General features: G+C 45.5%; 1 protein-coding gene across 1 annotated transcript in view; it reads right to left on the reverse strand.

The window, feature by feature from the left end:
• Window positions 1-907: 907 nt before the first annotated feature.
• Window positions 908-24,441, reverse strand: part of CFAP77 (cilia and flagella associated protein 77) — a 60,383-nt gene continuing 36,849 nt past the window's right edge. The window contains exons 4-6 of the mRNA XM_030506819.1: window positions 11,954-12,056; window positions 10,276-10,371; window positions 908-1,133 (exon numbers count right to left, since the gene is read on the reverse strand). Coding sequence (XP_030362679.1) covers window positions 1,065-1,133; window positions 10,276-10,371; window positions 11,954-12,056 — 268 coding nt within the window. The 3' untranslated portion in view covers window positions 908-1,064. The remainder of the gene's footprint in view (window positions 1,134-10,275; window positions 10,372-11,953; window positions 12,057-24,441) is intronic.

A 24,441-nucleotide genomic window follows, 5' to 3' on the forward strand; every position in this document is an offset into this window, starting at 1 on the left:
AGGAGGGGACAAGAGGAATGGCAGAGCAGTGGGTGTGGGGGCTTCCTTGTCCTGAAAGAGGTGAGGAAAGCTACCCCTGCAGCTTTATTTCTTATTGTCTTGAACGATGCAGTTTAATGTTATGAAGGACTCTGCTTTTTGAGGTTTGGGTTTAAAAGTTTGGCTCCAAGTGCCAACAGATTGATGATATATGAAACCTGAAAGCTACTATTTGACTTAAATATTATGTGGTACAATCTGAGCTATAGCAATAGGTGTGAGAAGCAGATAACATAGGAGTAACTAATTATTCCTCTAGCAATCTTGGAGATGTGCAGTTAATCATAGTTGTGACCAAGTGTTATTTTCTTAAGGTGAAATGCCCTGTTAGTAGGAGGTGGATTTTACATGTGTTGGTACCAAGCTGGGGTTTGGGTACAGTGATGGTTACTTGGTGTTGATGGAGTCTGTGTTTGTTCAGTAACTGCTTGAAGTGGCTCAGCTCTGAGGGACACCAGATACCAGCAGCTATTTGAGGGTAGGTGTGGAACAAGCTGGAGCCATCTTCAAGAGGATGTATGGCTCTGTGGAGAGGCCTCACTTTGGCAGAGTGCTTAAAGCAGATGTTTAGATGCCTTCACACAGGCTTTGCTGAAGCAGGCAGCGATGGGAAGCTTATTTGGCATAGAAATGAGAAGAATTGATGGATTATGAGATATTATGGATTTGATGTCAACTGGGATATGGTTGCATTTAATATATGTGTGCAGAACGAACAGCTTTCCCTCTGGGGCTGTGCTGGTGTGAACACTGCCCTGCTCCTGGTGTGAGCGTTGTGACTCTGAGCACAATGAAAATTGTGCTGATTAGACTGAGTAAAGGTGTTGTGCATCTGACATGAAGCAATAAACAGGCCGAGACAGAATCATTCCCTTTCAAATATATGATTTATTTGGCTATATCTACATTAGCACACTTTCAAAGAGAGAAAGCCTATTGGATATGGATGTCACAGAGTCCAAAGGCTGTGATGCCCAGCACAGTGCTGCGTGCCTGCTCTGAGGCCCACATTCCACAGGCACCCCTCAATGGGTGGCACTGAATGCCTTTTTACGAGCCTTATGGTCTGGAAGAGTACTGAGATGAGGCTTGACCTGTAAGAGAAGGAGCAGATACACAATTGGTTACAAGCGAGCAGCCAGCCAAAGAAAATAGGTTGTGGCACAAGCAGGGAAGAGACTGAAATAGCACAAGGGTTTTGCCTCTTTGGGAGATGCTACTGCAGCTGAAGTTAAACGCTTAACCTGTTTGAAATGAGGACTAGTGTTCTGATTGACTTCAGAAGATTCTTATTCTGCTCTAGTAACAAGATCCTGCAGTCTTAGTGTAGTGTGTTGGTTGTATAATGTTTTCAAATGCTCGCATACCTGAAGGTGGACCCTGAAATAAATATGGTTGGCTTTCTACAACTCGGGACTTGTGTACTTCACTGGGGGCGCCAGGATAGGGTCAGGGACTCTTACATGACCTGCCCAACAAACACAGAAGCAGCCTCTCCCCAGGAACCACCTTTGGTGTGGTGGTGATGGGTGAACAAATCCCAAGGCAAACAAAGAAAGGGGAAGTCATTCGAAGGAGAAATGTCCCTGGGCCCTTTGGGGCAAGCACCCTTTTGGGTTCAGCACTTGTGCACAGGTGCATGCAGCAGACTTATACAGTAAATGCGGAGTTACTGAGATGTGTGAGTATGGATTGGGTTTACCATGGGGTGGAATTGGTTTTACCCGCCCCAACACTATTCCTTGTGCCATACATCTGCCTTGTGTGGATGTGTGGAGCTGCCTCCTGCCTTCCCCCACCCAGCTCAGGCTGGCTGGATGTCAGGTTTTGCATATGTAAAAATACACAGCAGTCTTTGCCCTGGAAAGCTTGCTAGTGATCTCATTAATCAAGACAAACAAAGCATCTTTAGCTATTCCCCCTCTCTGGAGGAAGGCATTCAGGTACTTAAATATGCATTTCAGTGCCTAACTTCAGACAGTTGTTTCTGAATGTTTTTGCTCTCACAAGTAGCAGCAGTGACATAACCCCTCCCCAGGAGAGAAAGGTGGGAGAGGCAGAACCCAGGGCTGCTGAAGTAGGTGGGTAGTCCCTGGGACCTGGCAGGGACAATCCCCAGCTGGGCCAGCCCCAGCCTCGTATTAAAGATGCAGGAGTTATTCCCTCAGAGCTGGGATTGTTAGGAAAAAGCCAGTGCCTGCAGGTAAAGACAGCTGAGCTGCTTCTCTGGAATGTGCCTCCCTGCCCACCAGTGCTGGGAGCTGGGCAGGGGGGAAACTTCTGCCTGAGATTGGGTTGAAGCTGCTGGGAGGAGACAGCAGTTCATTCACTCCAGTCTTGGTAGAGAGCTCCCAGGTGAGAAATGTCACACTGAGCCACAACTGGCAGTAATTAAAATTAGCAGAGCCTTGACAAAGTTGTGAGGGATGCCAGCTCCTGCCCTCGGCATGAGCGAGTGGGAAGCACCAGGTGTAGGACAGGGGACAAGTGCCAGCTTAAAAAATGAGAAACCCTCTCCTAACAAGGTCTAGAAATTAGAGTCAAGATAAGGATGTTCTTGGGTCAAAGGTCTTACTATGACAGGGACTGGTGTTGAGAAGTCAATGCCAGTGAGGAATCCTCATGTCTGATACTTCTAATTCATAATCTAAATGATGAACCCAAAGGCACTTCCTCTAGAGACAGCTGATGATCTTCACCATTGCTCTGATGTGGTCATGGGCTGTTATGCCAGGATTTTGTCTGAACCATGGATTTGGAGCATTGGCTGTAGCAGGACAGGAATATAATTTTTAGGCAGAATCTTGGTGGTTTTCCTTGCAGGATGATGGAACTGTAATGGTTTTCAGCTGCTGATGAGATGCAATGTTCTGCTGTTGATCACTGCATTTGTTATTGACAGAGTAAAACCTGCAGGACCCTTGCAGCTGGGATGTTGTAATGTCAGTGCTTGCCTCAAAGAATTAGAAGGGCAATAACAAAATACCCCATCATTCCTGAAACTTCAATATGTATTTGGGTGTTGTTTTCATTTGGGTTTCTCAGTTATGATAATGTTTTGAATCGAAGGACTGTAAATGTTCACTTGTCAAACATTAGTAGAACAACACACGTCACAAGCAGTAGCAGGTATGTTAGTGGAGGACTAGTAAATAGCATGTGAGATACAGAAAGGCTAAGCTGGCACAGGGAAGACAGAGCTCCCCTGACAGCATTGGAGCATATACCCCAGAGACCAGCCAGGGTTTTGTGGGTGCTGTTGGTGTTGGGTTTGTCAGCTGGGCGCTGTGGTGTGTGTGCTGTAGCTGCTGGGCACTGTGGGCACCCTTGGGTGGTCAGTAAGCTTAGCTGCTGGGGGGAAGTTAATTAATATAGATGGATTAAATGGTTTGTGATGATTTGTGGGAGGTCTTGAGAAAGAACCTGTGAAAAGGGCTGAAGTAAGTAATAAGTAGCACCAGGCTCTCCTCCTGCCCTGGTAGGACCTATGCTTGGCTGCAGAGAGATGTGGCTGTATCTATTCCTCTTGCAGCACCCACCTGGCTCTGCCTACTCCTCAAAGGCAGCTTCCCAGCCTTGTGCCATTTTTCACTTTAACAACAAAGCCGCATCTAGCCTCAGCCTAGTTTTTCCATCATCCATTTGATCGAATCCTTTTAGTGGGTGACAAAACACTTTCTTGAGCTCTCTTTATGGGAAACCAATCTCTATTCCTTTTTCAAAACCTCCCTCATTTACAGGAGCCTAACAAATCCTGGGCCTTTTAAGTCCTTTCCTGTTTGTTGTTTTTTTTTCTTCCCAAAACCATCGGTTCCATGTCTGTAGATATATTTTTTCAGGGGGAGGGAATAAAACACACAATGTGAAGAGGGGTAGGGTGTACACACTGACGCACGCCGTGCCGAGCATCCCTGTACAGACAAAAACCCACGTGCGTGCACATCGAGATGCAAATGATTTCCGTGAAGCTATCACTTGTAAAGCTTGACAGAAAATAATGAGAAACACTAAATCTTTTATAAGGTCAACACTCAAGCAGCTGTCAAACAAGAAAAGAATTTAGCGAAAGATCCGCAAAAACTTCCATCGCCTCATTAAATCCAACAGGGCCGGGGCCCGGTGTGGTGAGGAGGCACCGCGGCGCCTCCGTTTTGTGTCAGTAATTTGCGGCGGAGGAAGAGGGAAGACGAAACAGCCAACGCCGAAGGGGCCTTGGGGGAGGCTGGGGAATCGTTAGTGCGCCAGGAGCGGCCTCGGCTCCTAATTGGAAGCATTGGGCATTATCAACGGAGGATTTGCCTCGGCTCCCTGACAGCTCTCTAGGCCTGGAATGATAGCCCACTTGTCAGTGTAAAAGACCATTAAAAACAAACCATTTTGATTTAATTGGAGGCAGTGTGCTGGGGGCCCAGGTGAGACGCTTCATCAGCTGATGTTGGCTGCTGATGCCTTTTTCCCCCTGTATTGATGGCTTTTTTTTTTTTTTTTCTTTTCCTCCCTTCCCTTTCAAAAACTGTCTAGGAAAGAGAAAGAGGTGCTGAAAGATCCTTCACAGCTGCATTGAGAGCAGCTTTCAATAGGGTTGTCAACAAATGCCATGACAAGTTAGAGAGAGGCAGGTACTTTTAAAACAGACGTTATTTTGTCCAAGATGAGCTGTGCTTGGAGGTGTGTGTTGGATTATTAAGGTTACAAATACTGTGGCTTTTCCTGGCAGTAGTGCTTTTAACTGGTATAATGAATGGGTTTTTTTTTTTTTTTTTTTTTTTTTCTTTCTCCCCACCCTTCTAATTCTAAGAACATAGGGAAAGGCAGGACAAGGAAGTCTGGGCTAAATGATCCTTATCTGCTTCAAATACAGGAAGGTTTCAAACAGTACTTTTGGCTGCTGTATTTAATGTCCCATGGAGATTCAGGATTTTTTTTGCTTCCTGAAAGTAAGGGCCACAGATGTTTGCTGGAGTTCACTTGTCACTTGGTCTGTGCAATAGAATGAGTAAAGGAGAGTTTACCCACTGGACCTGTAACCTAATGTGTGCCCCCCTTGGCAGACGTCCTAGTATCAGACCAGAGCTGGCACTGACCTCATATGTTTGAGATTTGAATCCTGACCCTTTTCATTCCAGGCAAAAGTTTTACTTCAAACTAAGTTGTCTGTTGATAGACAGCACCTTGGCAGAAGGCAGAATAGGTCCATGAACAAAATCTCAAGTCCATTTAAAAAGCACTTCTGTGGATTTGTGTATGAAACAGGAGGTAGTACTGAAAGCAATGGTTGGTGCTCACCTGTTACTCAACGCAGTGTGTGTGGTTTTACTCTACTGTAAGTTCTGAGGCTCCAGGCATGCCAGATCTGTTCTTTTGTGTGTGAATGCTTCATAACAGCAATGGGCATTGGTTGCCAACAGTTGCTTGTGCTGTCTTTGGGCACCCAGGCTTGGATGTAGGTGGAGCCCGGCCTGGAGTTGGTGCAGCGGTGGTGTTTGCCTGTGTCAACTGGGAGATGTTGGAGAGCAGTGAAAATGGCAGAGGAATGATGGGTTACCATGTCTTTCAGGGAGACACAAAGAAGTGCTGAGCATGGCAGAGGGCAGCATTAGGGTGTGATGAAGTTGAGTGTCCAGGACACATGCAAAGGGATACTGGAAAGGCTGGACCATTGAACAGCCACCAGGTGACACTGATATTCTGATTATTTCTTTTTTTCTCTTGGTCAGCCAAAATCCCAGCTGAGGGGAGGCTTGACCTGGTACCATGGTGACAGAAAGCTCTTGAACTCATTCCTTTATTATTTAACCACTATTTAGGCCCCTGGAGACAAGTTTTGGAGCACTCCAACTCCATGAAGTTTTGTTGCTCTCAAACCTGGGGAGGATAAATGCCATATCTGAAAAGTCAACCCACTGTGTGTATTAAGCCCAGGTTATTTAAATGGAGTCTATGGCTTTTCTGACAAGACAACAGTTGCAAGATTACATGAGCTGTGCTTGTCAGTTCAGCTCTTCAGACAAAAATAGAGGTAAGGCATTAAAAAGAAATGTGGAACATTTTTGTGTGTATGTGTTAAACTTCAACTGTTAATTCTGATGAAGGATCAGGCTGTGAGCAGGTATCAGATCCCTGGTGAGAATCAAATTCTGGAGCCCAGAATTTTGCTGCAAAGTTTATACAGTGGGGATTCTTCTAATTACTTTCAGTGGAAATTTACCTGACAGAGCTTTCCCAGGTAACGCAAGGCATATGCGGGAGAGCCGCTCAGCCGTTGACAGAGCCTTTGATTTTGTGCCAGGTTGCAAATTAAGTCTTTTGCCAAGGTACCCGAACACTTGCTCGTCAATTGCTTATCGCTTATTCATATCGTGCATTGAGTGCAGCTTGTTTCATCTGCTGGGGAAGGCAGTGTGTGTTGACAAAAGTGCTGTCCATAGTTGCTGTGTTTTCTTTCCTCCCTGTTTGGTCAAGTAAACAAGACTATTCTCCCTGGAAAGCCACCCTGAATGTCTGTGCAAGTTGGAATTCTCTAATGAGCAAACGAAAAACCCTGGTGTGTGTTAGTGATATGCAATGCATGGAGCTATTTTGAAACACAGGTGAATTGTGTCCTACATTGCTGCTGAGTGAGGTGTTGCTATCTGAATTCTTCTGGTTGACTTGACAGAACCCTGGCAATCTACTGCAGAGTGGCCAGCACTGACTCACTGGTTTGGACTGTGACTATCAAGTATTCAGATGGAGGTAGCTGCTGCCTCACCCTGGACTGGCAGAGGCAAGGCTGTGGGGATGCTGTATTTTGGCTACAACATCCTCTCCAGAGTTTGGTTGATGCTGGGGATGCCATTCTGCCTGGGCCGGTAGGATGCTAGTGATGAGTGATACAGGGACAGGATACATCCCATGGACACGGAGGGCAGGGATATATTTATGTCCATGCTGGGTGCCTGAGGTACAGACCCCAGGGAATATAGTCCCACATCTACAAATAAATGAGATCTTGGTGCATAGTCCCAGCTGTGTTGGCAAAATCTGGGCTCAGGAATCGTGTCACTGCAGGCAGAGCAAGGCAGAGGCTGTTTGGAGGGAGCTGACTGAGGAAGAGGAGGGCAGTAGAAGAATTTTGCTGAGGTGAGTAAGGAGTTAACTTCTGTTTGGTTTTGTGTTTAAAAAAAAAAAAAATAAAAACAAAAAAATCTCCAATTCAGCAACTTTCCCTAATGAACTGCCCATCAGGACATGACTGTCTCCCTGTGACCTGTTTGTCTCAGCGAGCTGGAGGACCCAGGAGACCACAAGCCAGGTCAGTCCTCTAGAGCGAGACGTTCAGTAGGAGCGATCACCCAGTGTGGGAGAGCCTGTAAATCACCCGGTTAGCTTAATAGTGTGGGTCATTATTCTAAAGCAGTGGGGCTGAAACCTAAATCCAAATGAAAATATAGTCAATTTGTCTATACTTTACTGACTGAATGACTATGTAATGTCATGCAGCCCTGGCAATGCAGGGAGCAAGCAGAGACAATTAGTGGGGATGGGAAAGCTCCTTTGTTTTCTTGTCTTCCACTTCCTCTGCAAGCTCTAGCATGGGGTCAGGAGATAGTCTTGCAGGGACTGAATGGAAAATCTAGATTAAGAGCCAGTATTAACACCCATGCCCAGTTTCTGCAGTTCTCTGTAAAGGGTCAGGATAGGAATAGAACAACCCTCTTTGACTTTTATGGGTCTAAAGGAACAAAATATCATCTTCCTGCTGCCCCCTGCTTTGGGCTACAATGATCTCGGAAGCTGGGTGCTCTGCAGAGCTCTCCTCAGGCCCAGAGCAGGCCAGGCTGAAAGGCATCATGCCAGATGGCAGGGGTAACTGAGTGACAAAAAGGGCAAGTAGCTTGAGGACATATCACATCCCTACACCGGCCTAAGGTCACATGGAAAAATAGTCTAAAGTGGGGCTCTGGTCAGGATAGTGGAATCTCTGAATGTTCTTGCCCAGAGTTTGAAGTTGTTCTCAGGTAATGAGCACCTTCTGTAATAGCCAGAGCAGGTCAGTGTCATTGAAGGCTGGAAATAAAAGGTGGGAGTCTGTTAACCAGCTTTCTGTGAAGTGATATTTTTGTGATTGCTTTTCCTACTGCTTTTTGCACAGTAGGATGAGGGCATCATATGGATTAAAGACAGTATTTTGATAAACTGCCTACGGTGGTTAGTGCCAACTGCTGGGCTTCATAGGGCACTGTCTTAAAAAAAAAAACACAAAAAAAAGCCATAGACTAGTTATCCATGACCATAGAAGATCTTGAGAAAGGTTTCGTAAGGACAGAAACACTGCAAGAACAAGGTCCTCTCTTTGGAGCACTGCTCTCTATTGTCACCCTCACAAAGGCAGAATTGATAGTGACACTTGAAGTCCCTGAGTTTGGTTGAAAGGTTGGTCCAGATTGTCTTTCAAGACCATTCTACCACCAACTTTACAGAGACAGTTAAAGCACAGTTTGGAGGCTATCAAATGTCTTTGGAACCATTAACTTTCTGAGCGTTGTTACTACTTTTAATTGGGTAAACATTTATGGATGTTCAAGCGAACTTATTTTTCCATGGAGGAAACCATGCACTGAAACTCAACTGAGTAATGAATTTCCTGATCCAAGATCTAACATGGGCTATGCCTATTAGATCTGCAGCTGGGGAAAGGTGGACCTTCCAGGTTAACATAACGAGAGAGGAGGAGCACAGAAAATCTGCAGGGGCTGTGCAAAGTGAGCTGTCCCTCCTCCCCAGATGCTGTTTCTGGGAAGGAAGGGAAGAAGGAGAGGAAGGAGAAAAGCAGAGAGGAGAAGACTCAGAGGTTTGAGAGCTGTGTCTGGGGGAGGAACCCAACCACAGTCATGGATGAAACAAAAGGGAAAGCGTGAAGAAAAACACAGGCTGAAAAATGAATAGTGATGGAAAGGTCTGGGGTGAGAGGAGCTCTAAAGAGGAGGCTTGCCCCAGTATCTCGTGTGACTTACACAATCTGTTTAACAGCGATCGGTCATGTTCTTTCCCTGACACTAGCTGCAGCAGCAGCTCTGTGCTGACAGGCAGTGGGGAATAAATGATTACTGACATATGCTAATTGGACAGTCTTAGACAGGACGTAAGAGGAATACATCAAGGTGGTGCAAAACACGTTTCTTGGTTGAAACTCTCCAACTTGTACAAGTAAATTAGCTTCAGGAAGTCACAAGCCTTCTTTGTTGTTTTAAACTGCAGTTAAAAATCAACACCATGGCAAAAAAAATAACCCCATCAGAACAAGGGCTGAGGCAGAGGGCTGAAAGGCTCTTTGCAGTGGTATCTATCAATGCCAGATATGATTTTGGCCATGTAAACTCCCTGCAGGGCTTCAGTGTTTTCAGACTTTCTGGAGACTCCTTTCCATTCTGCTTGCCCAGCTCTTTTTCCCTTCCTTCCTAAAATACCCCCTAGCTCTTCACTTGAAGTTTCCCTGTAATTTACACCACAAACATAGCTAACAGAATACAAACAAGTACCCCAGAGCATAGCAGGATGCACAGATGAATTCAGGGAGGTGTTTAGATCCCATTGCTAGAACAAGAAATCTTCACCTTAGCTCTTATTTGGATCAATTAAAGGAAGTGTCACGCACATCTGTAACCTGGCTAGACCCTCTGCTCAGTCTCAGGGTGAATATTGTCAATCATGTAGTTTAGAAAGGTATCAAAAGTACAGGCTTTCTGGAAAGCTATTTCTTGGGGTGAAAAATCCTCTTGAAACTTCTGATGTGGTTTAAATTGTTTATGGTGAGAGCTGATAAAATGGCAGGCTACCAAAATGTAGGTTTGACTGTCCTGCTTGTATAGGGCAGTTGTGGGAATACCAGCAGGAAACAAAGGCCAACTCAGTACTAACTGTGAGATATAAAAAGATGCTTTTTGTCTTGTGAAAAGGCATGAAAGTGCACACGAGTTAGAAAATAAGTCATTAAACCCTTATCTGGGCAACTGCTGCCCCTCTTCCAGGGCCTATGGGTGCAAAAAGTACCCTGCTCTGAAGTCCAAAAGGGGATGATGTTTGAGTGTATCCAGTGCAGGACCATTTTAGGGTCCAGATCTCAGGGAGCTCTGAGGAAAAGCCTAGTGTCTACCTTCATTGTGTACTAAGGTATCTCCTATCCAGACCCTATGTGTTATCAGGGCATGCGGGCAAGGTTAGAAGCATCCCTGAGTTCAGTCAAACACTCCATACCTTCTCCAAGCTGGGCAGGTGCCAGAAGGACTCCTCCTTTGGAGGCAGTGGGTTTTTTCGCAGGAATGTCGTGCGAGTTTCATGTACTTTCTCTTTCTGTAACCAAAGGTAAACAAGAATGGGCTGAAATGGCTGCAGAGCTATATACTTCAGGGTAGTGTCATGACGTATATAGGTGTATATAGGCAATGTAATGACACAGAGATGAACAAGACTAAAAGTATCTTTGGATGGATGATCACAAGTGCCTGATCTGGGTAGCTTTTCATGTCTACGCAGCCAATACTGATATCTAAAACATACTGATGAGACAAACATGAGCAGCTTCTAGCTCTCAGTGTCTGCTTTATATGGCATTCTTGTGAGATGACTGCTGTCTGTGCTCTGAGCTAGAACAATGGCTCATCACTAGTTGGGAAAGCCACTTCCACCACCCCCACTACAGGAGGGTTTCTTGGCTGTCCTGTGTGTGTTGCTCTCTTGATTAATTGCAGCTTGCAGTGCTTGATAGTCCCAGCACCAGTCAGTGCAGGTACCTGGTGAATGTTTTGGCCACTGTACGAAACCCTAGGAAATCTGTCTGCTCTTTGGTCTAGGATGTGGGGTTTTTAACTCAGTAATTGGTGGCTGCAGGCTTTGGGAACTTGATAGAGGGAACCTAGTGATTAAAAACATCAGTCATTAATAGATAAGGTAGGGATGCACTTTTGAGCACCCTAGGCTTGTGTATTCATAAAGTAGCTGCTAATTAAGAACACTGTATTCTTGCACTTCAACTATAAAGCATAGTTTGTGATGGCAGTAAGCCCATTGAAATTGGTCATTACCATATTAGCTCGACTCTTCTTTGAGCCATTAACTAATAAAACAGTCGTTGGCTGCTTTTAAATGTTCTTGCAATATTGGTATGTTTAACAGCACAGCGTTGCACTCTAACAACTGCTGTGGGTGCTAGCATCAACCACACCATGCCAGGATCAGGGTTGGTGCTGGTCCATTGAACATTTGTTGGTTATTCTATTGCTTTGTCCACTGTCACAGGTAACCTGAGCAGAGCTGATGCTGTCCAAAGGACAGCCTGCAAAGCTCCTGGCATGACGATGACATAAACACCAAAGATAATTTGAAATGTAATTCTTTGTTACGGCAGGGTGTTTTACTATTGTGGCAATGCAAAAAGAACCAGAGCCTCAGTTTTAATTGATACCAGGAATTCAGCTGGGCAACCTGTACCTAGAGGCATATTGATGCAGACGGATGCTTGATGATAGCTAGAAAAGTGTCTCTGTGGGACAGGTGTCTAAGCCTTTGAAAGGCCTTGGCCAAAGCACTGTTGCCCTGGAGAACTTGCTCAGCTCCTGTGTATAGCTTCAGATACAAAAATACTTAACCCCCCCACCCCACACACAACACTTTATCTTTTGTCTCTAGAGCACACACATTGTGACTTGCATATCTGGTGTTCGTTCCCACAGGGAATGCTCTGGCTGAAGCCAGGCCCATCTTATCTGGGAAGCAGCTCATCTTTGCTAGGCTTCACCAGCCTTCTAGCAGTCAGAGAGGATGCTTTCTCATCTGAGAGCCCTTCCCATGGCTGGGGGAAACCCATCCATCGTGGGGTTATGCCTGGCAGCAGTGCTATGCACAGCAAGGGAAAGCACTGCTGGAGTATTAGCACCTTTTTCTTTTCCACTCGCTCAGCTGCTGTCAGGGCTCTCTGCTGCTCCATCCACAGCTGCTGGTATCTGTGGTGAAGGAGGTAAAAAAAGGGAGTGCAAGACCTGGAAAACATTGAAAAGACAACAATATAATCTCCAGTGTTAACATCTCTTTACCTCCCCATGCTGATTCGTATCTCTGCTCTTGGAAAGTGTGACTGGTGAGAACATGAACAAACCCTCACACTGGGAAATGCTTTCTCTTCCTCAAGAAAGCCTTGAACCCAGATTCATTTTCAGTTCATACTCCACAGCCTGCACACCCTTATGATAACCTGTAGCAGGATTGTGCTAGAGCATTCCTCAGAACTGGCACTATTTCTATCTTTGCATAACCCTCTACAGGGCCCATTTTAGCACCTCTGCTCAAGCCCTGGTGTGCTGCAAGGACCATGAAGCACCACAGACTGTGGCTCAACTTTGGGCCCTGCTACGGGTCCAGGAAAGCATTTCCCAGCTGGTACCTGATGGTGGGTAATTAAAGCACTGAATGGGGTAATGTCTGGAAGCAGAGAAATGGGCTTTTGCATTGCCACCCTGGGGCTCATAGGAGCAGCTCTGGCTGGGTCCCCTCCAGACTGACACAGCCATGGCAGCTGCATGGAAGAACCACTGGGTGTGAAGTGGGTTTTGCTAAAATGACACTGTTTTTGCTATTCAAATATCACTACTATGGTATACCAAACCCACAAACACATGCAATGGCTGATTGGGTGAGAGGAGTAAGTGCTGTCCTAAGCAGTCTGAATAGAGATAAAAATGGACTCAATGCAGATGATCAGGTGTCTGCAGCAGAAAGGAGAGCTGGAATGCTAAGCCCTTGTCTAGTGCCTCACCTACACAGATATATCTGCCCCTTGAAACAGGGTACCAAGGAGCATCCTGGCCAGGAGGGGACAGCAGCAGAGAGGTGCTACAGATGACCATGGTTCTAATAAAACAGTAAAAATAAAAGGCAGTTGCTTGCTGGCCAGTGTCCTGGTCAGCTGCTCTGAGCTGGTGTTAACCTGACCAGCTCGTGGCAGAGCTGCAGCCTGAAATGGTTGAGTCCTGCTCCTTGCAAGTGAGGATACTTCATCAGCCACCATGGGAGGCAGAACTGGCAGTGGCGGCAGCAGGGTTCTTGCCTTGAGAACAGCATATCAGTTATTGCTATGGTCCTGCTGCTATTCTTTCCCCCCAGAAGCAGACACTTGAAGGTGATGGAAGACCACAACCTCAAGTTTTATTGGTCCTTGTCCTCGCACACCTTGGTGGGGAGGGACTCTTCCATCTCAGCAGCAACCAAGGACTGTGCAGCCCCAGTTCTGCTCGCACCTGTAGCCTGTAGTGCCTTCAGCTGCAGCTCCCATGACAGAAAGGCAGTGTTTTCCCTGCCTATCCAGACCAACTGCAAGACACTGGGGGCTCGGACTAACTGCTGGGCTGCTTCTGGGCCACCAGCTCCAGAAGGTCATTTTCTGTAGAGGGCCTATGTGCCACAGGGTGAGCTGGTGCTTTGTGGCTTTTTGCAGGAGTGGGTCAAAAATCAGTGGCAGCCAGCTTTTAGCAGCCTGGAGAATCTTTGACTATCACAGAGGGCACCAGCAGCGCATATGCAAATAGTAACTCTTCTGTTTCTTGTTCCTCCACCCCTGTGGTGACTTTTATTACTTAATTATTGCACACCACATGCTTCAAAACAGCCTAATCTATGGTCGTGTTTTCTAATGATACTAGATGTGCAATCCAGCAATATACATCCCAAGGGGGCATTCATATCAGAGGAGACATCCTTCTACAGACCTCCTGTTTCATAGATCACATGCTGCAGGGCTTTTCAAGGCTTTGCTTACAAATCAGCTGTGCTGCTCCAGATCGTTATCTGGAGACATCCAGTGCCAAAGGTGACACCCAACACTTACCCTTTGTTGTCCCTACTTCCCCTCCTTCCCTTCCAGTTTGGCATTTCATACTGATCAGAGCAGGGCAAAATATTTACAAAGGATTAAAGATGTGGCAAACCTGTGATCAAGTGTCTTATTTTCTGGGTAGGTCTCCAGTCTTATTCATGGGTAAATCTTGGGATTCCTGGCACAAGCACATGGTGAGCCTTGCACATGGGCTTGTTTCCTTGGCCTGTCCTTTTACTCTCCAAGGCAGGAGCTTTCCTGATGTGCGAAAATAGCAAGGAGGGATGTAGGAAAACATTGAGCCTTTGTGTGTGGTGTTTGATTATTGCTTTTTGTGGTATCTGAATGTGTTTTCACATCTCTATGGAGGTGACTTTTACCATCTCCACTGGACCAGCCAGTTGGTGACTGATTAGTCCATAGCTGGCTTGTAAGTAAATGCTTGAAAGGACACATTTGGGTTGATGCTCTTCAGAGGTCCTTCCCTGCCGTGTGATTAATCGCATTTAAGTCCTGATCCAGCAAAGTACAGAATCATGCCTGGAATGATACACGCATGAACTGCCTCTTTGAAATCGGTGGGAATGACTTGTGTGCTTAGTTATGCACGTAAGGTCTGGTGGGGCTGTAGGACGTGAAGCTTCATCTGTCTTTTCCTGCCTCTTGTGAGAGAAATACTGATAAAGTGGGGAAGAACAGGGGATATCAGGTAATGCACTTCTCTGACTAAGGTTACTGGAGAAATTTCAGCGAGGTGGCTTTTTCTTTGTAGGTCAAACACTGATCTCATCAGAGTAGATGGGGAATTTTGGCCTCTATATTGGTGCTGCTTGGCAGTGTGACAGTATTTCTCATTTGTAGCTGGCCTTTGGGAAAATGTCCTTTTGCCGTAGTGTTACTTAAGGACAGGAGTAAATGGCTTGTGTGTTCTGTTTCCTTTTGTCACCCTGCTCAGATGTCACTCCTCTGAACTGGGAGGATTTTGCTGTTATCTGTGGATGCGGTGGGGAGAGCAGGGGAAGCATCCGCTGAAAACTGTTATTCTGGCTTAAAATCCATCTCCTTCAGAGTAACTCAGATCTCCTTGTTTTGGCACAATCACCCTGCCACAGACGGGAAAGGGAAAGAAGTTCTAATAGGATGCAACAAATTATTCATAATTGTGGAAAAAAATAATCAGATGCTTCCTTTTATAGTCAAATAGTTGGAGCCACTTCTAATGTTGACATTTCCTAAATATTTTAAAATTTATCTGTGCACATTTTCAAAACTATTATCCCTGAAACAGTTCCTGTCTCTTTAATAGACTCTCGCTCTAATTTACTTTCAAGAGTCAGGGTACAGACCTATTTTCAACTGAAATGACAAGCATCTGCTAACTTGGTTTATACAATGTGGTATGCAAGTCTGCCAGAAATCTCCTGGAAAAGAAGCTGCAGCCTCCTAATAGGCTATTTTACTGTGAAAACAATGTTAAAAAGTATAATAAAGTATTAACAATATTAAAATAAAACAGTGTAGGCCTTAAATGAGCTACAAACTAGTTAAATCTATTCCATTCAATATGAGCCTTCAGTGCTTTGCAGCTGATACCTCAGAGCTGGGATTTATCTAAAATGAAGGCACCAGGGACATGCAAGAGAAATGGTAATTATAATTTGCAAACATTAGGCTGACATTTTTTTTGTGTATGCGTGTATGAATTCTGACAGCTGTGATTTGTGCCATGCCAAATAGTGCTCTATTGAGCTGGGAAAGGCTCACTTTCTGGCAGGCCATCCTCAGAGCAGCAGCTCATTAAAACTTTGGAGAAGGAGAAGTTGCCGAAAACAGGAAGGCGTCAGAACCATCTGAGGGACTTTTGGTACACGCTTGTTGAAAGGTGTTTGAGAAGAGAGCCTTGGGTCTGACAAACTGGAATTTTAGTACGCCTCTCCGTTCACAGTGGGGCAAAATAATTGGTCATCAGTGACTACTAATTTGGTTTAGTAGCCAGAGGCAGTTTTTTTCTTCCCAGAAAATCAATGACAGTGCTGAGGTCTGTTCAACGTGATTCAGCTCAAGACGGGTCCTCATTTAGCTCTTGATGCTTCTTCCACTGGAGACAGCTGTTTTGTTAAAATGAAATTAAAATCTAGCTATAATACTCGGCTCAGGGAGCAGCACCCGTCAATGCCATGCTGCTCTTGAGGTTTCAAGGTTGTCAGTCTTCCCTCAAACTTATTTTCAAAGGTTTATATATCAACTGGAAGGAAAGAAAGAAAGGTATTTAGCAAAAGTGGATACAAAGGACTTTGCTCAGAAAGGGGGTTTATACCAACTTAAAAGATGTAATCAATTTGATTGCTAAGTTGTGTTGTAAAATGGTAAAACCTGGCTTGTGATAGCCTTTTTCTTGTATAATTCAAAAGCATAGGGGTTTGTAAATATTTTAGTGCAAACTTCAGCCCTTGGATTTTCCAAGTAGCTCTCCAGCCAGGGCAGACAGCTCCCGCAGCACTCTTCCCGCTGCTGGTCAGGACAGGCTCCGGCAGGAAGTGGAGTGAGGGAGCAGAGGACATGTGCACAGGCATTGGCTCCCTGGTGGCTGTGCAGATGTTTGGGCGGCACCAAAACCACTGCTCTGATTTCAATGGCAGCTTAGTGGCAGCAGGATCTGGCCATGGTTGGGTGCTTATGCAACAGATAAATCATATAATAGAATTTCTTTAAGTTGTGATATTAAAACTGTGTTGCAACACCACTGCCTATCCTGAAACTTAAACTCTTTCTTGAAAGATCAATGAGGTTTCAGGGGGGTTTAGTCCTTGCTGGTGCTCTTCCATCTAAGATAAGGTGATTCTGTTGCACAGCCAGGATCTGTCTGTGGAGTCTTCAGTCCAGAGGGTAGATAGCCACAGGGAGCACCACCTTCGTACTCCTTTCTTGTGTACTTTGTGATGGGAAGGGTTTGTCCTGTGGTAGTAGTGTCCTTAAAGAGATCTTCCTCTGCTCAAGGCCAGGTCAGACAAATCCATTCCATTTGGTTTCTTATCCAGAACCAGTTTGGTCTCCAGCATCTCTGGAGCGTGTGGCTCCTTGGTGCAGCACATAAAGCACAAGCCGGGGTCTGTGGTTCTGCCTAGGGCCTTGGGGTACCACCAATGTAGGCAGCAGTATGGCATTAATGCTCGGGTCCCTCTGCCCTAAAACGGGGCTAGTAACACAGGAAAATTCTGATTACAGTTTCCTTGTACTACTATATTGTCTCCCTTCCTCCCTCGTTATTAATGGGCTGGAGCTAGCAATCTATCTACCATTAATTTGTCTCTGTGTAGCCCAGCAGGAATCTGGGGTATGATTACAGCTCTGGCCCTTGTACTAGAGCCGGCACAGCCCCGGCATCCCCCTGCAAACTGCCTGGCTCTGCCTTGCCTTAATTGTTCCCCTTTGGCCGGTTGGACCCGTCTCGTCTAACAAGGGCAGCGAGGAGGGCCGAGGTAATTGAAGCACTTAGCCACACTCCCAAGCATTGCCTCCTGCAGCTCATTAGGAAAGGGGCCGCTGGGCTCTTCATTATTTCTTTTAATTGTTTGTGGGTTTTGCATAACAGTGAATGGCAGAAGAGGGATGTGCAGTTAGTGGTGAATTCTTGACTTTGAAATTTGTATAAAAGGTCACTTACAATTTGTTAATGCTTTCACAACAGTGAATTCAATTAGCAGCTCTGGCAGCCCCTGCACGTACGTGTGCGGGTACATTTGTAAGGAGAGGGAGAGATGACAAAACAAGCAGGGTGTGAATGTAAAAGCTCTTCATTTTCCTAAGAATCTTGTGGACTATACAGTAAAGTTACAGCTTTATGGTCCTCTAAATAGGTCCTGGCAATAAACCCATGGAGAGGCCTGAAAGATAATTTTTAAATGATCTCCACTTGTCCTCACTTTCCATTAACCACTGAAGAAAATAACAAGAGAAAAATTGGTAGAAAACACTTGGGGACCAATTTTTTTTGCAGTCTTTGGGCTGGCAAAGCTCTCACTTGAAATAGCGGGTCTTCCACCCACACGGCAGCTGCAGGATCTGCGCCATCAAAGCACTGATTACTCTGATTTTTCTGAAGCTTCTTTACAATCCTTGTAATTTGGATGAGGAAATAACAATATAAAATATTTCACTGTGGGCAGCCAATGAGGCAGTGGCTTCTTGTAAGTGTCAGAGGATGTGTTATTTTGCTCAGAGGGCTCGTATGTATGGAACAGTAAAAAGAATAAAATCCATTGTAAACATGCACTTTAAAAGATTTATCAGATGCTCATAGCTGTACTTAGGAGTACACATGGTTACAAGAGCACCAATTTGCTTTACTATTCCCTCCCAGGCCAAGAGTGAGATGTATACTTGTAACAGTCCTAAATGCACACATGGAACACATCTTGCAGTGAAGATACCAAGCCAGCTCTTGCCCATTAAATAACTGGGTTCACAAGCTGGAATCTGTGTATTAGCATTGATTTTTGGGTTGGAGATAGCCTTTGGCTGACTTAATTGAAGATTATTTAGTTTGTCTTCAACACATTTGTCTGCTGTTACCCTCAGAAAGTCAGGTGGGAGGTGATTACAGGACAGAGCTATTCTGCCTGGAGGTCTCAATCCATGGCTGAGTGAACAGTGCTCAGTCTGCAGCCATCAACAAATGCAAAACATCCTGATGAGTAAAAAACCAAGGGAGGGGGAAAAAAAAACCCACAATGCTGAGCAAAACAAATCAAAGAGCAAGGTCTTCCCCTTGACCTCCATCCCATGCTTGAATCTCCGTGGCTGGGTGGGAACATTACTTTGTTTGAAAGGAAAAGATGTCAATGAGGGCTGGAAAGCTTTGCTTTCACAAAAGCGATTCTGTGGTTATTCATCCCCGGCCCAGGTTTTCATTGCACAGACTATGCAAAAGCAGAAGTTTTCCAGGGAAAAAGAGTCCACTTGTGGCATGAAGTAGTATTAGATGGTAAAAGTTTGGAAGAAATTTTTCAGCCAGCTGTAATCAATGGAGATAAACCCAGGAACAACAGCCAGTTGAGGGAGTAAATTACTTTCCTATTCAGTGTTATGCAGTTGGTAATAAGGGATCTAAATCTCTGGTCTTTAGATCTGTTTTTCCCAGCTCTGTGGCTGACGTGCAGGACCTGAACCTTATGCTAAACCATGACTTGGCTGTTTGTTTTCTTTTAAGCTGGGAGCCTGAAGCAGTCAGAAACTGTTAAAACTGAAGTAAGTAACTACACTAAAGGAGATCCAGTACCATGGTGCACTCAGGATTTTTTTTTTTTTTGGAAGGGGTAACAAGTCTTTCTGCCCAATGAGATGCAGCCACCCGGGCACAAGGCAGCATGATCCAGGCAGATGTGGCTGGGAGCTCTGTGGTAGCTGATGTACAACACAGCGATGCGAGCGCATACCCAGCATGGAACATCTCCAGTAGAAGAAAATTATTCTTGAAATAGAAATTCTTATCTTAGCAATGTGAGAATGGTGGCAGAAACACAAAGTGCCTTTGCTGTGGAACTGATAGGATATGCAATTATCTGAACTGATGGGAGTCCTATATTTTTTAACTTGGTTGCATTTTTTGGTGCCGCAGCCTGACAGCGATTCCAGTCACTGTGTTACATTTTTAGTTGTTTTGTCAGTGCTCAGATATTACTTTTCTAAAACTTTTGTTTGCTCCAATCTTGGATATGTTTTTTTTGCTGTCTCTTTATTTGTTTGGCTTCTAGTGATTGTGGATCAGATGTGGGCTTGCTCTAATATTCATCTTTCTTGCCTGTCCAGCTCTTCCAGGCGGGTTCTTTCCAGGAATACTCTCTGCTCTTTAGTATTGTTTCTTTGGCATATCTTTGCAGTTGGTCTATAGCTAGATTAGCTTTTCTTTCCAGGGCCATATATTAATGACCTGAGATGTTCTTTAAGTGTCCCAAAAATAAGCACACCAGGGCACTGCGTGCGCCAAAGAGATGCTGGAAATATCTTGATACCTTTTGGGCACCTTTCTAAACTTTGGCTCTGTGCAGGCACATGGACAGTTTGGGTGGAAAGGCCACTTGCAAAGCAGAAGCATGAGTGTTGAAACCTCCCTTCTTGGGGAAGGTGAAAGATAAGGACAGAGCAGTCAGTTATGCCAGGAAGCTGCAGGGATAGCCAAGGTAACAGCTGAGCTGCTAAAGGCCAGGGAAACAATTGTCAACAGAGCTTTAGGACAATTGCAAATGATACAAAGAAAAGAGGAGGTACTGGATAAATGATGCTCTTAGCCAATTGTAACAGTTTGAAGAAGAAAGATTGCAGTGACCAAATGCTTTGGAGAGGTGAATTTGCTGCAGGAACATGGTGAAAGCAGCTGCCAAAGGCTTAAAACCAGCTTTGGAGAATGGGAGGTAGAATGGTAGGAGGGGATGGTTAGAAGGAAAATGGGATGTGAAATTCAGGAAAGGGACGGTTGAAGTGAAGGCAGACAGTAGGGGGGGACCCGGCAGGAGTCACAGGGATGACAGAGTGCCAGGGAAATCCTGCCAGCACACCCAAGGTCAGCCCAACCTCCAGGCCAACTGCCAAGTGGATGGCAGCATGTTAGAGGCAGGGTTATGGTCATGCAGGGTTTGAAGGAGGTTCAGGTGTAGAATGGCATGCCTGTGCAGTCCTTGAGTCCAGGAATATGTTCTGGGACATAGCATGCAGGATTAGGAAACTCACACTACTAAGGGGCAAATGAAAGCTTTCCTCTAAAAGCAGACCTGGAAATGCTGGAGAGTGTGCCTGTGCTGAGGACACACACTGCACTGCTAGCTCCTGGGGAGAAAACTTGTGTTTGGGATACCAACTGCGTGCTGGTGTGTTTTGGCTTCAAACTCCTTGTGTGACCTTGTGCAAATCAATGTAATCTAAAATCTAGCCATAGACAGCATCTCCATGTCTCTATGCTTACTTCTAGCATAGTTCCAAAAATGACCATTTAGTGTCTGCTAATTTCACTGCACATTGAACTTCAATCAGAAAAGGTATTTAGGAGGATAAATGTGGGTCTGTACATCTACTGGAGTTTCCAAATGCACCTTGAATAACAAGCTGTGTTAACATTGGTGAAAATTCTGGAGGTCTTCAGACTGCGTCTTTAGATGTCCAACACCACCAAAACCCCCCAGCCCACTCAGTGCCCTGCATCCTCCCTCTTATAAAACAAGGTAATTACACAAAGAGTATGGGGGTTGAATACACCTGCTAGTAGAACTGTTGGTGGGGTTATTTTTAAAGGAAAGGACCTGGGATTTGGGTACAGGGTGACAGCAACCCTAATCTGCCTGCATCTTACGGCTATGTAGTGTGCCATGCACGAAGCACGTGGATGGGGGAGGTTTTAGTTCCTGGAGGAGGGGTATTGCCAATGATGAGCATTTTCCTTGAAAGAAAACCTGTAGAACTATTTGCAGTGGGGACGAGGGCTGGAGCAGGTGAAGCTGAGCATGCATGTACAGTAAGGTGGTTGTTACCCCAGTGTTATGCTCAGCGGACATGTGTTCTCTTGCAAATTGTGGCTTGCACAAGGCAGCTCTTGTAGAGATCAGAAGCCGGAGCACGAATTGGGGGAGCCTGACTGGAGGATGCCCCATGGGGGAGGCTGGGACCCTACCACATCCTCGTTACCGCTGACCTTGGCACGAGCACTGCCTGCTGATGGATCGGCTACGGAGCTGGACAAGACCCTGGGGAACCACTGTATTATCTATTATCGTCCCATCAGTGCCTCCCCTGACCCCTCCCAGCTCTGAATGCCACAGGCATCAGGGAGGGAATAAATCTCTGTCTGATAGTGAGAGAGAGAAGGGAACGAGAGCAGGAAAAAGGAGAGATGAAAAATGTCCTTTTTATGGCGCTCACAACAAAGCTGGCCTCAGGATTCGCAGCAAACATTTCTCTGGGAAAAGGGAGGGAGAGAATTGGGGGGAATCAGCAAAAAAGCAGAGCTGCTTCTCTCCCCTGGAAGATGTCCATGGGGAATTAATAGAGGGATATGGGTGACCTTTGAAGGTAAATATCCCAGGAAAGGAAAGAATCCTCAGAGCTTCAGAAAGCTCACTCCAGTGTCTGACACTGCCTATGAAATGCTCCATGCAGCACACATCCACTATGGGTGGAAAGCAGAGGCATAAGCAATCCGCCATGCTAGAAGGAGCAGCAGGGCCAGGGTGTGATTAATAAGGCACTAATAGCAACCACAGCATTTGTGTTCATTTCTATTTGGGATGATCCAGGAGAGCTCATACTTGAGCCTGGGGAGAACTCCTGACCTTGGTGTCTTTGGGAGACAGAAGACTTTAGCAGTGCAGCCCAGGGACTGGAGATATGTTGTCAGGGCTTGAGAAGCCCCTGTACATTATCCACTGACAGCTGCAAGACCACAAACCCATTCCTGTGACAGCTGTGGAGTTTTTTGGGCCTTATAACCCCCTGTGCTGCTGTTCCTGGGGAGGCAGCCCAGCCCTGAGGCTGCATGCTGGCAGTAGCTGCAATTCCAGCTGTGCAGAGCAGCTGCAACAGGGCTGTGGGTGCAGACTGGGAAGGTTTGTGTTGGTGTTCTGGGGACTGTCCCAGAGCATTGCCATCATCAGGCAGAGTGGCTGCAGCCACTTCCAGTGGGATGGGAAGGAACCTTTGCTTTCTGGCCTTCTCGGTTGTACTGTCTGTGCATGTTAAGGAATGACATGCAGGCTCTTTTCTTGCAGAAAAACTGCACTGCACCTGGGGTGTTTATCAGGGTGGACATTTCTAAAGGCAAGGAAGTGCTTGGAGTCATGGAAAAAGACCATGTGCCATTGTTCTCTTCTACCCCAGACAAGCATGTACCTTAGTCGTGATTGCCTTCCCAATTAGCAGCACTAAGAATACAGTTGTACAGGGCTGAGAGTCTGAAAGCAGAACCAACTTAAACCCACTGATAACCAAATAATTCTTAATAGGGCACAGCTTGCTGAACCTGGTCAGCTGTGAGTAGGGACAAGCTTGGGCTGTGTAGTGATCACCAAAGCCGGTATCTTTAACTTGCTAGTCATGGAAAAGTATGTTAAATTCCCACTTTTACTGAAACGACTGTAACAACTCCTTGGCAATCCCAGTAATTTGATTTTGTCCATAACGTGCTTTTAAAGTAAAGGGATAAATACAATCAGTTGGCATAAAAGGTAGCTATTAGGAAGCAGGCAAGTTGTACAATAATAACTTTAAATTAAAAGCCCTTTCCCACTACTTCTGCTATTGTGGGGTCTGCAGATTTTCCTTAAAACTTTTGAAACGTGCCTAGACTTCTTACAGGCAGCCATTTAACCTCCGTTTATGAAGAAATAAAGCAAAATTGATGTTGATTTTGGTCTACATTGGGGGATACTTTTCCAACATAAAAGCCCTTTTGCCTGCAATTTGCAGAGCAGCCCTGTCACATTGGTGAGGGCTGATACTGATAAAGATAAAGCTTTATAGCTGGGGCATTTGCAGCTAACAGCAAGCTAATGCTACATTTTCATTTTGATGCAATTAATGTTAATGTCTGCTACGAAAATTGTCATTAAATACCATTTTAAAATCCATTCAATTTGCATATGCAAAGCCCATTTACTATCATGTAAAATACATGCTGCCGTTCATCATGTCTTTTTTCTAGAATTTGTTGATGTTATTTTTCTAGTAGTGATTATTATCTAGCTCTTAAAATGAAACCTAATGTCTGGTCCAGACCTGCACAGAGCAAGAAAACACTGTGCTCCAGCAGCAGCAGGGCTGCTTTGGAGCCGCTTTCAGAGGCTTTGAGCACTTGTTTGTGCTGGACTCAAACTGGCTCTTCCAGACTGCTGTGCTGTCCAGCCTCTCCTCACACTTCTGTGGAGAACAGGCAGCGGAAGGACCTAGAAGTGAGTCTAAGGTGCCAATGTTCTCCCCTGGAGACTTCCTGTTTCCGCATGAGAAAGCAACACAGCAGGCAGCTGAGAGCTGGTGTGCAAGGGGGGTGTGAAATGGGTCACTTCTAAATGCTGTATCCGAACCTCAGGTAGGACTCATGTACGCAGGATGCTTTGTAAAAATCTTTTGGAAGACACTGCAATGCAGAGGACCTGACTCAGTGTGAAGCCTTAACCAACCTACTGCATTGCAAGGGTTACGCCCTTCTAGAGGGTTGCTGGGAGAGCTGCATGTACCAGCTCTCCCCTCTAGCTCTTGGGAGGGAGCCCAAGAAGGCAGGAGAGGGCAGTGAAAAACTTCTTTGCCTCCATTCTGCTGTACTACCAATTTCTGCCCAGTGCAGGGAGGTGAACTACCAAGTGGGAGAAGGTAGGATAAAGAACTTCAACTCACCCTTAACTGCACCAGAGTATTTTGACCAGAGCAAACAAGTAGAAATGCTGTTGCTCTGGTTTTCTGGCCCTGGAAAGCCATTATTCTGGCTTACAACTTTTCAGGTTCCTTTAAGTTAAAGGATTTACCTTGAACATATTTTTAATAGGCTCCAAGCCCTTAATGCCACAGGTGAAATGTTG

This window comes from Strigops habroptila, chromosome 15 (assembly GCF_004027225.2).
Source record: "Strigops habroptila isolate Jane chromosome 15, bStrHab1.2.pri, whole genome shotgun sequence".
NCBI lineage: Eukaryota > Metazoa > Chordata > Aves > Psittaciformes > Psittacidae > Strigops > Strigops habroptila.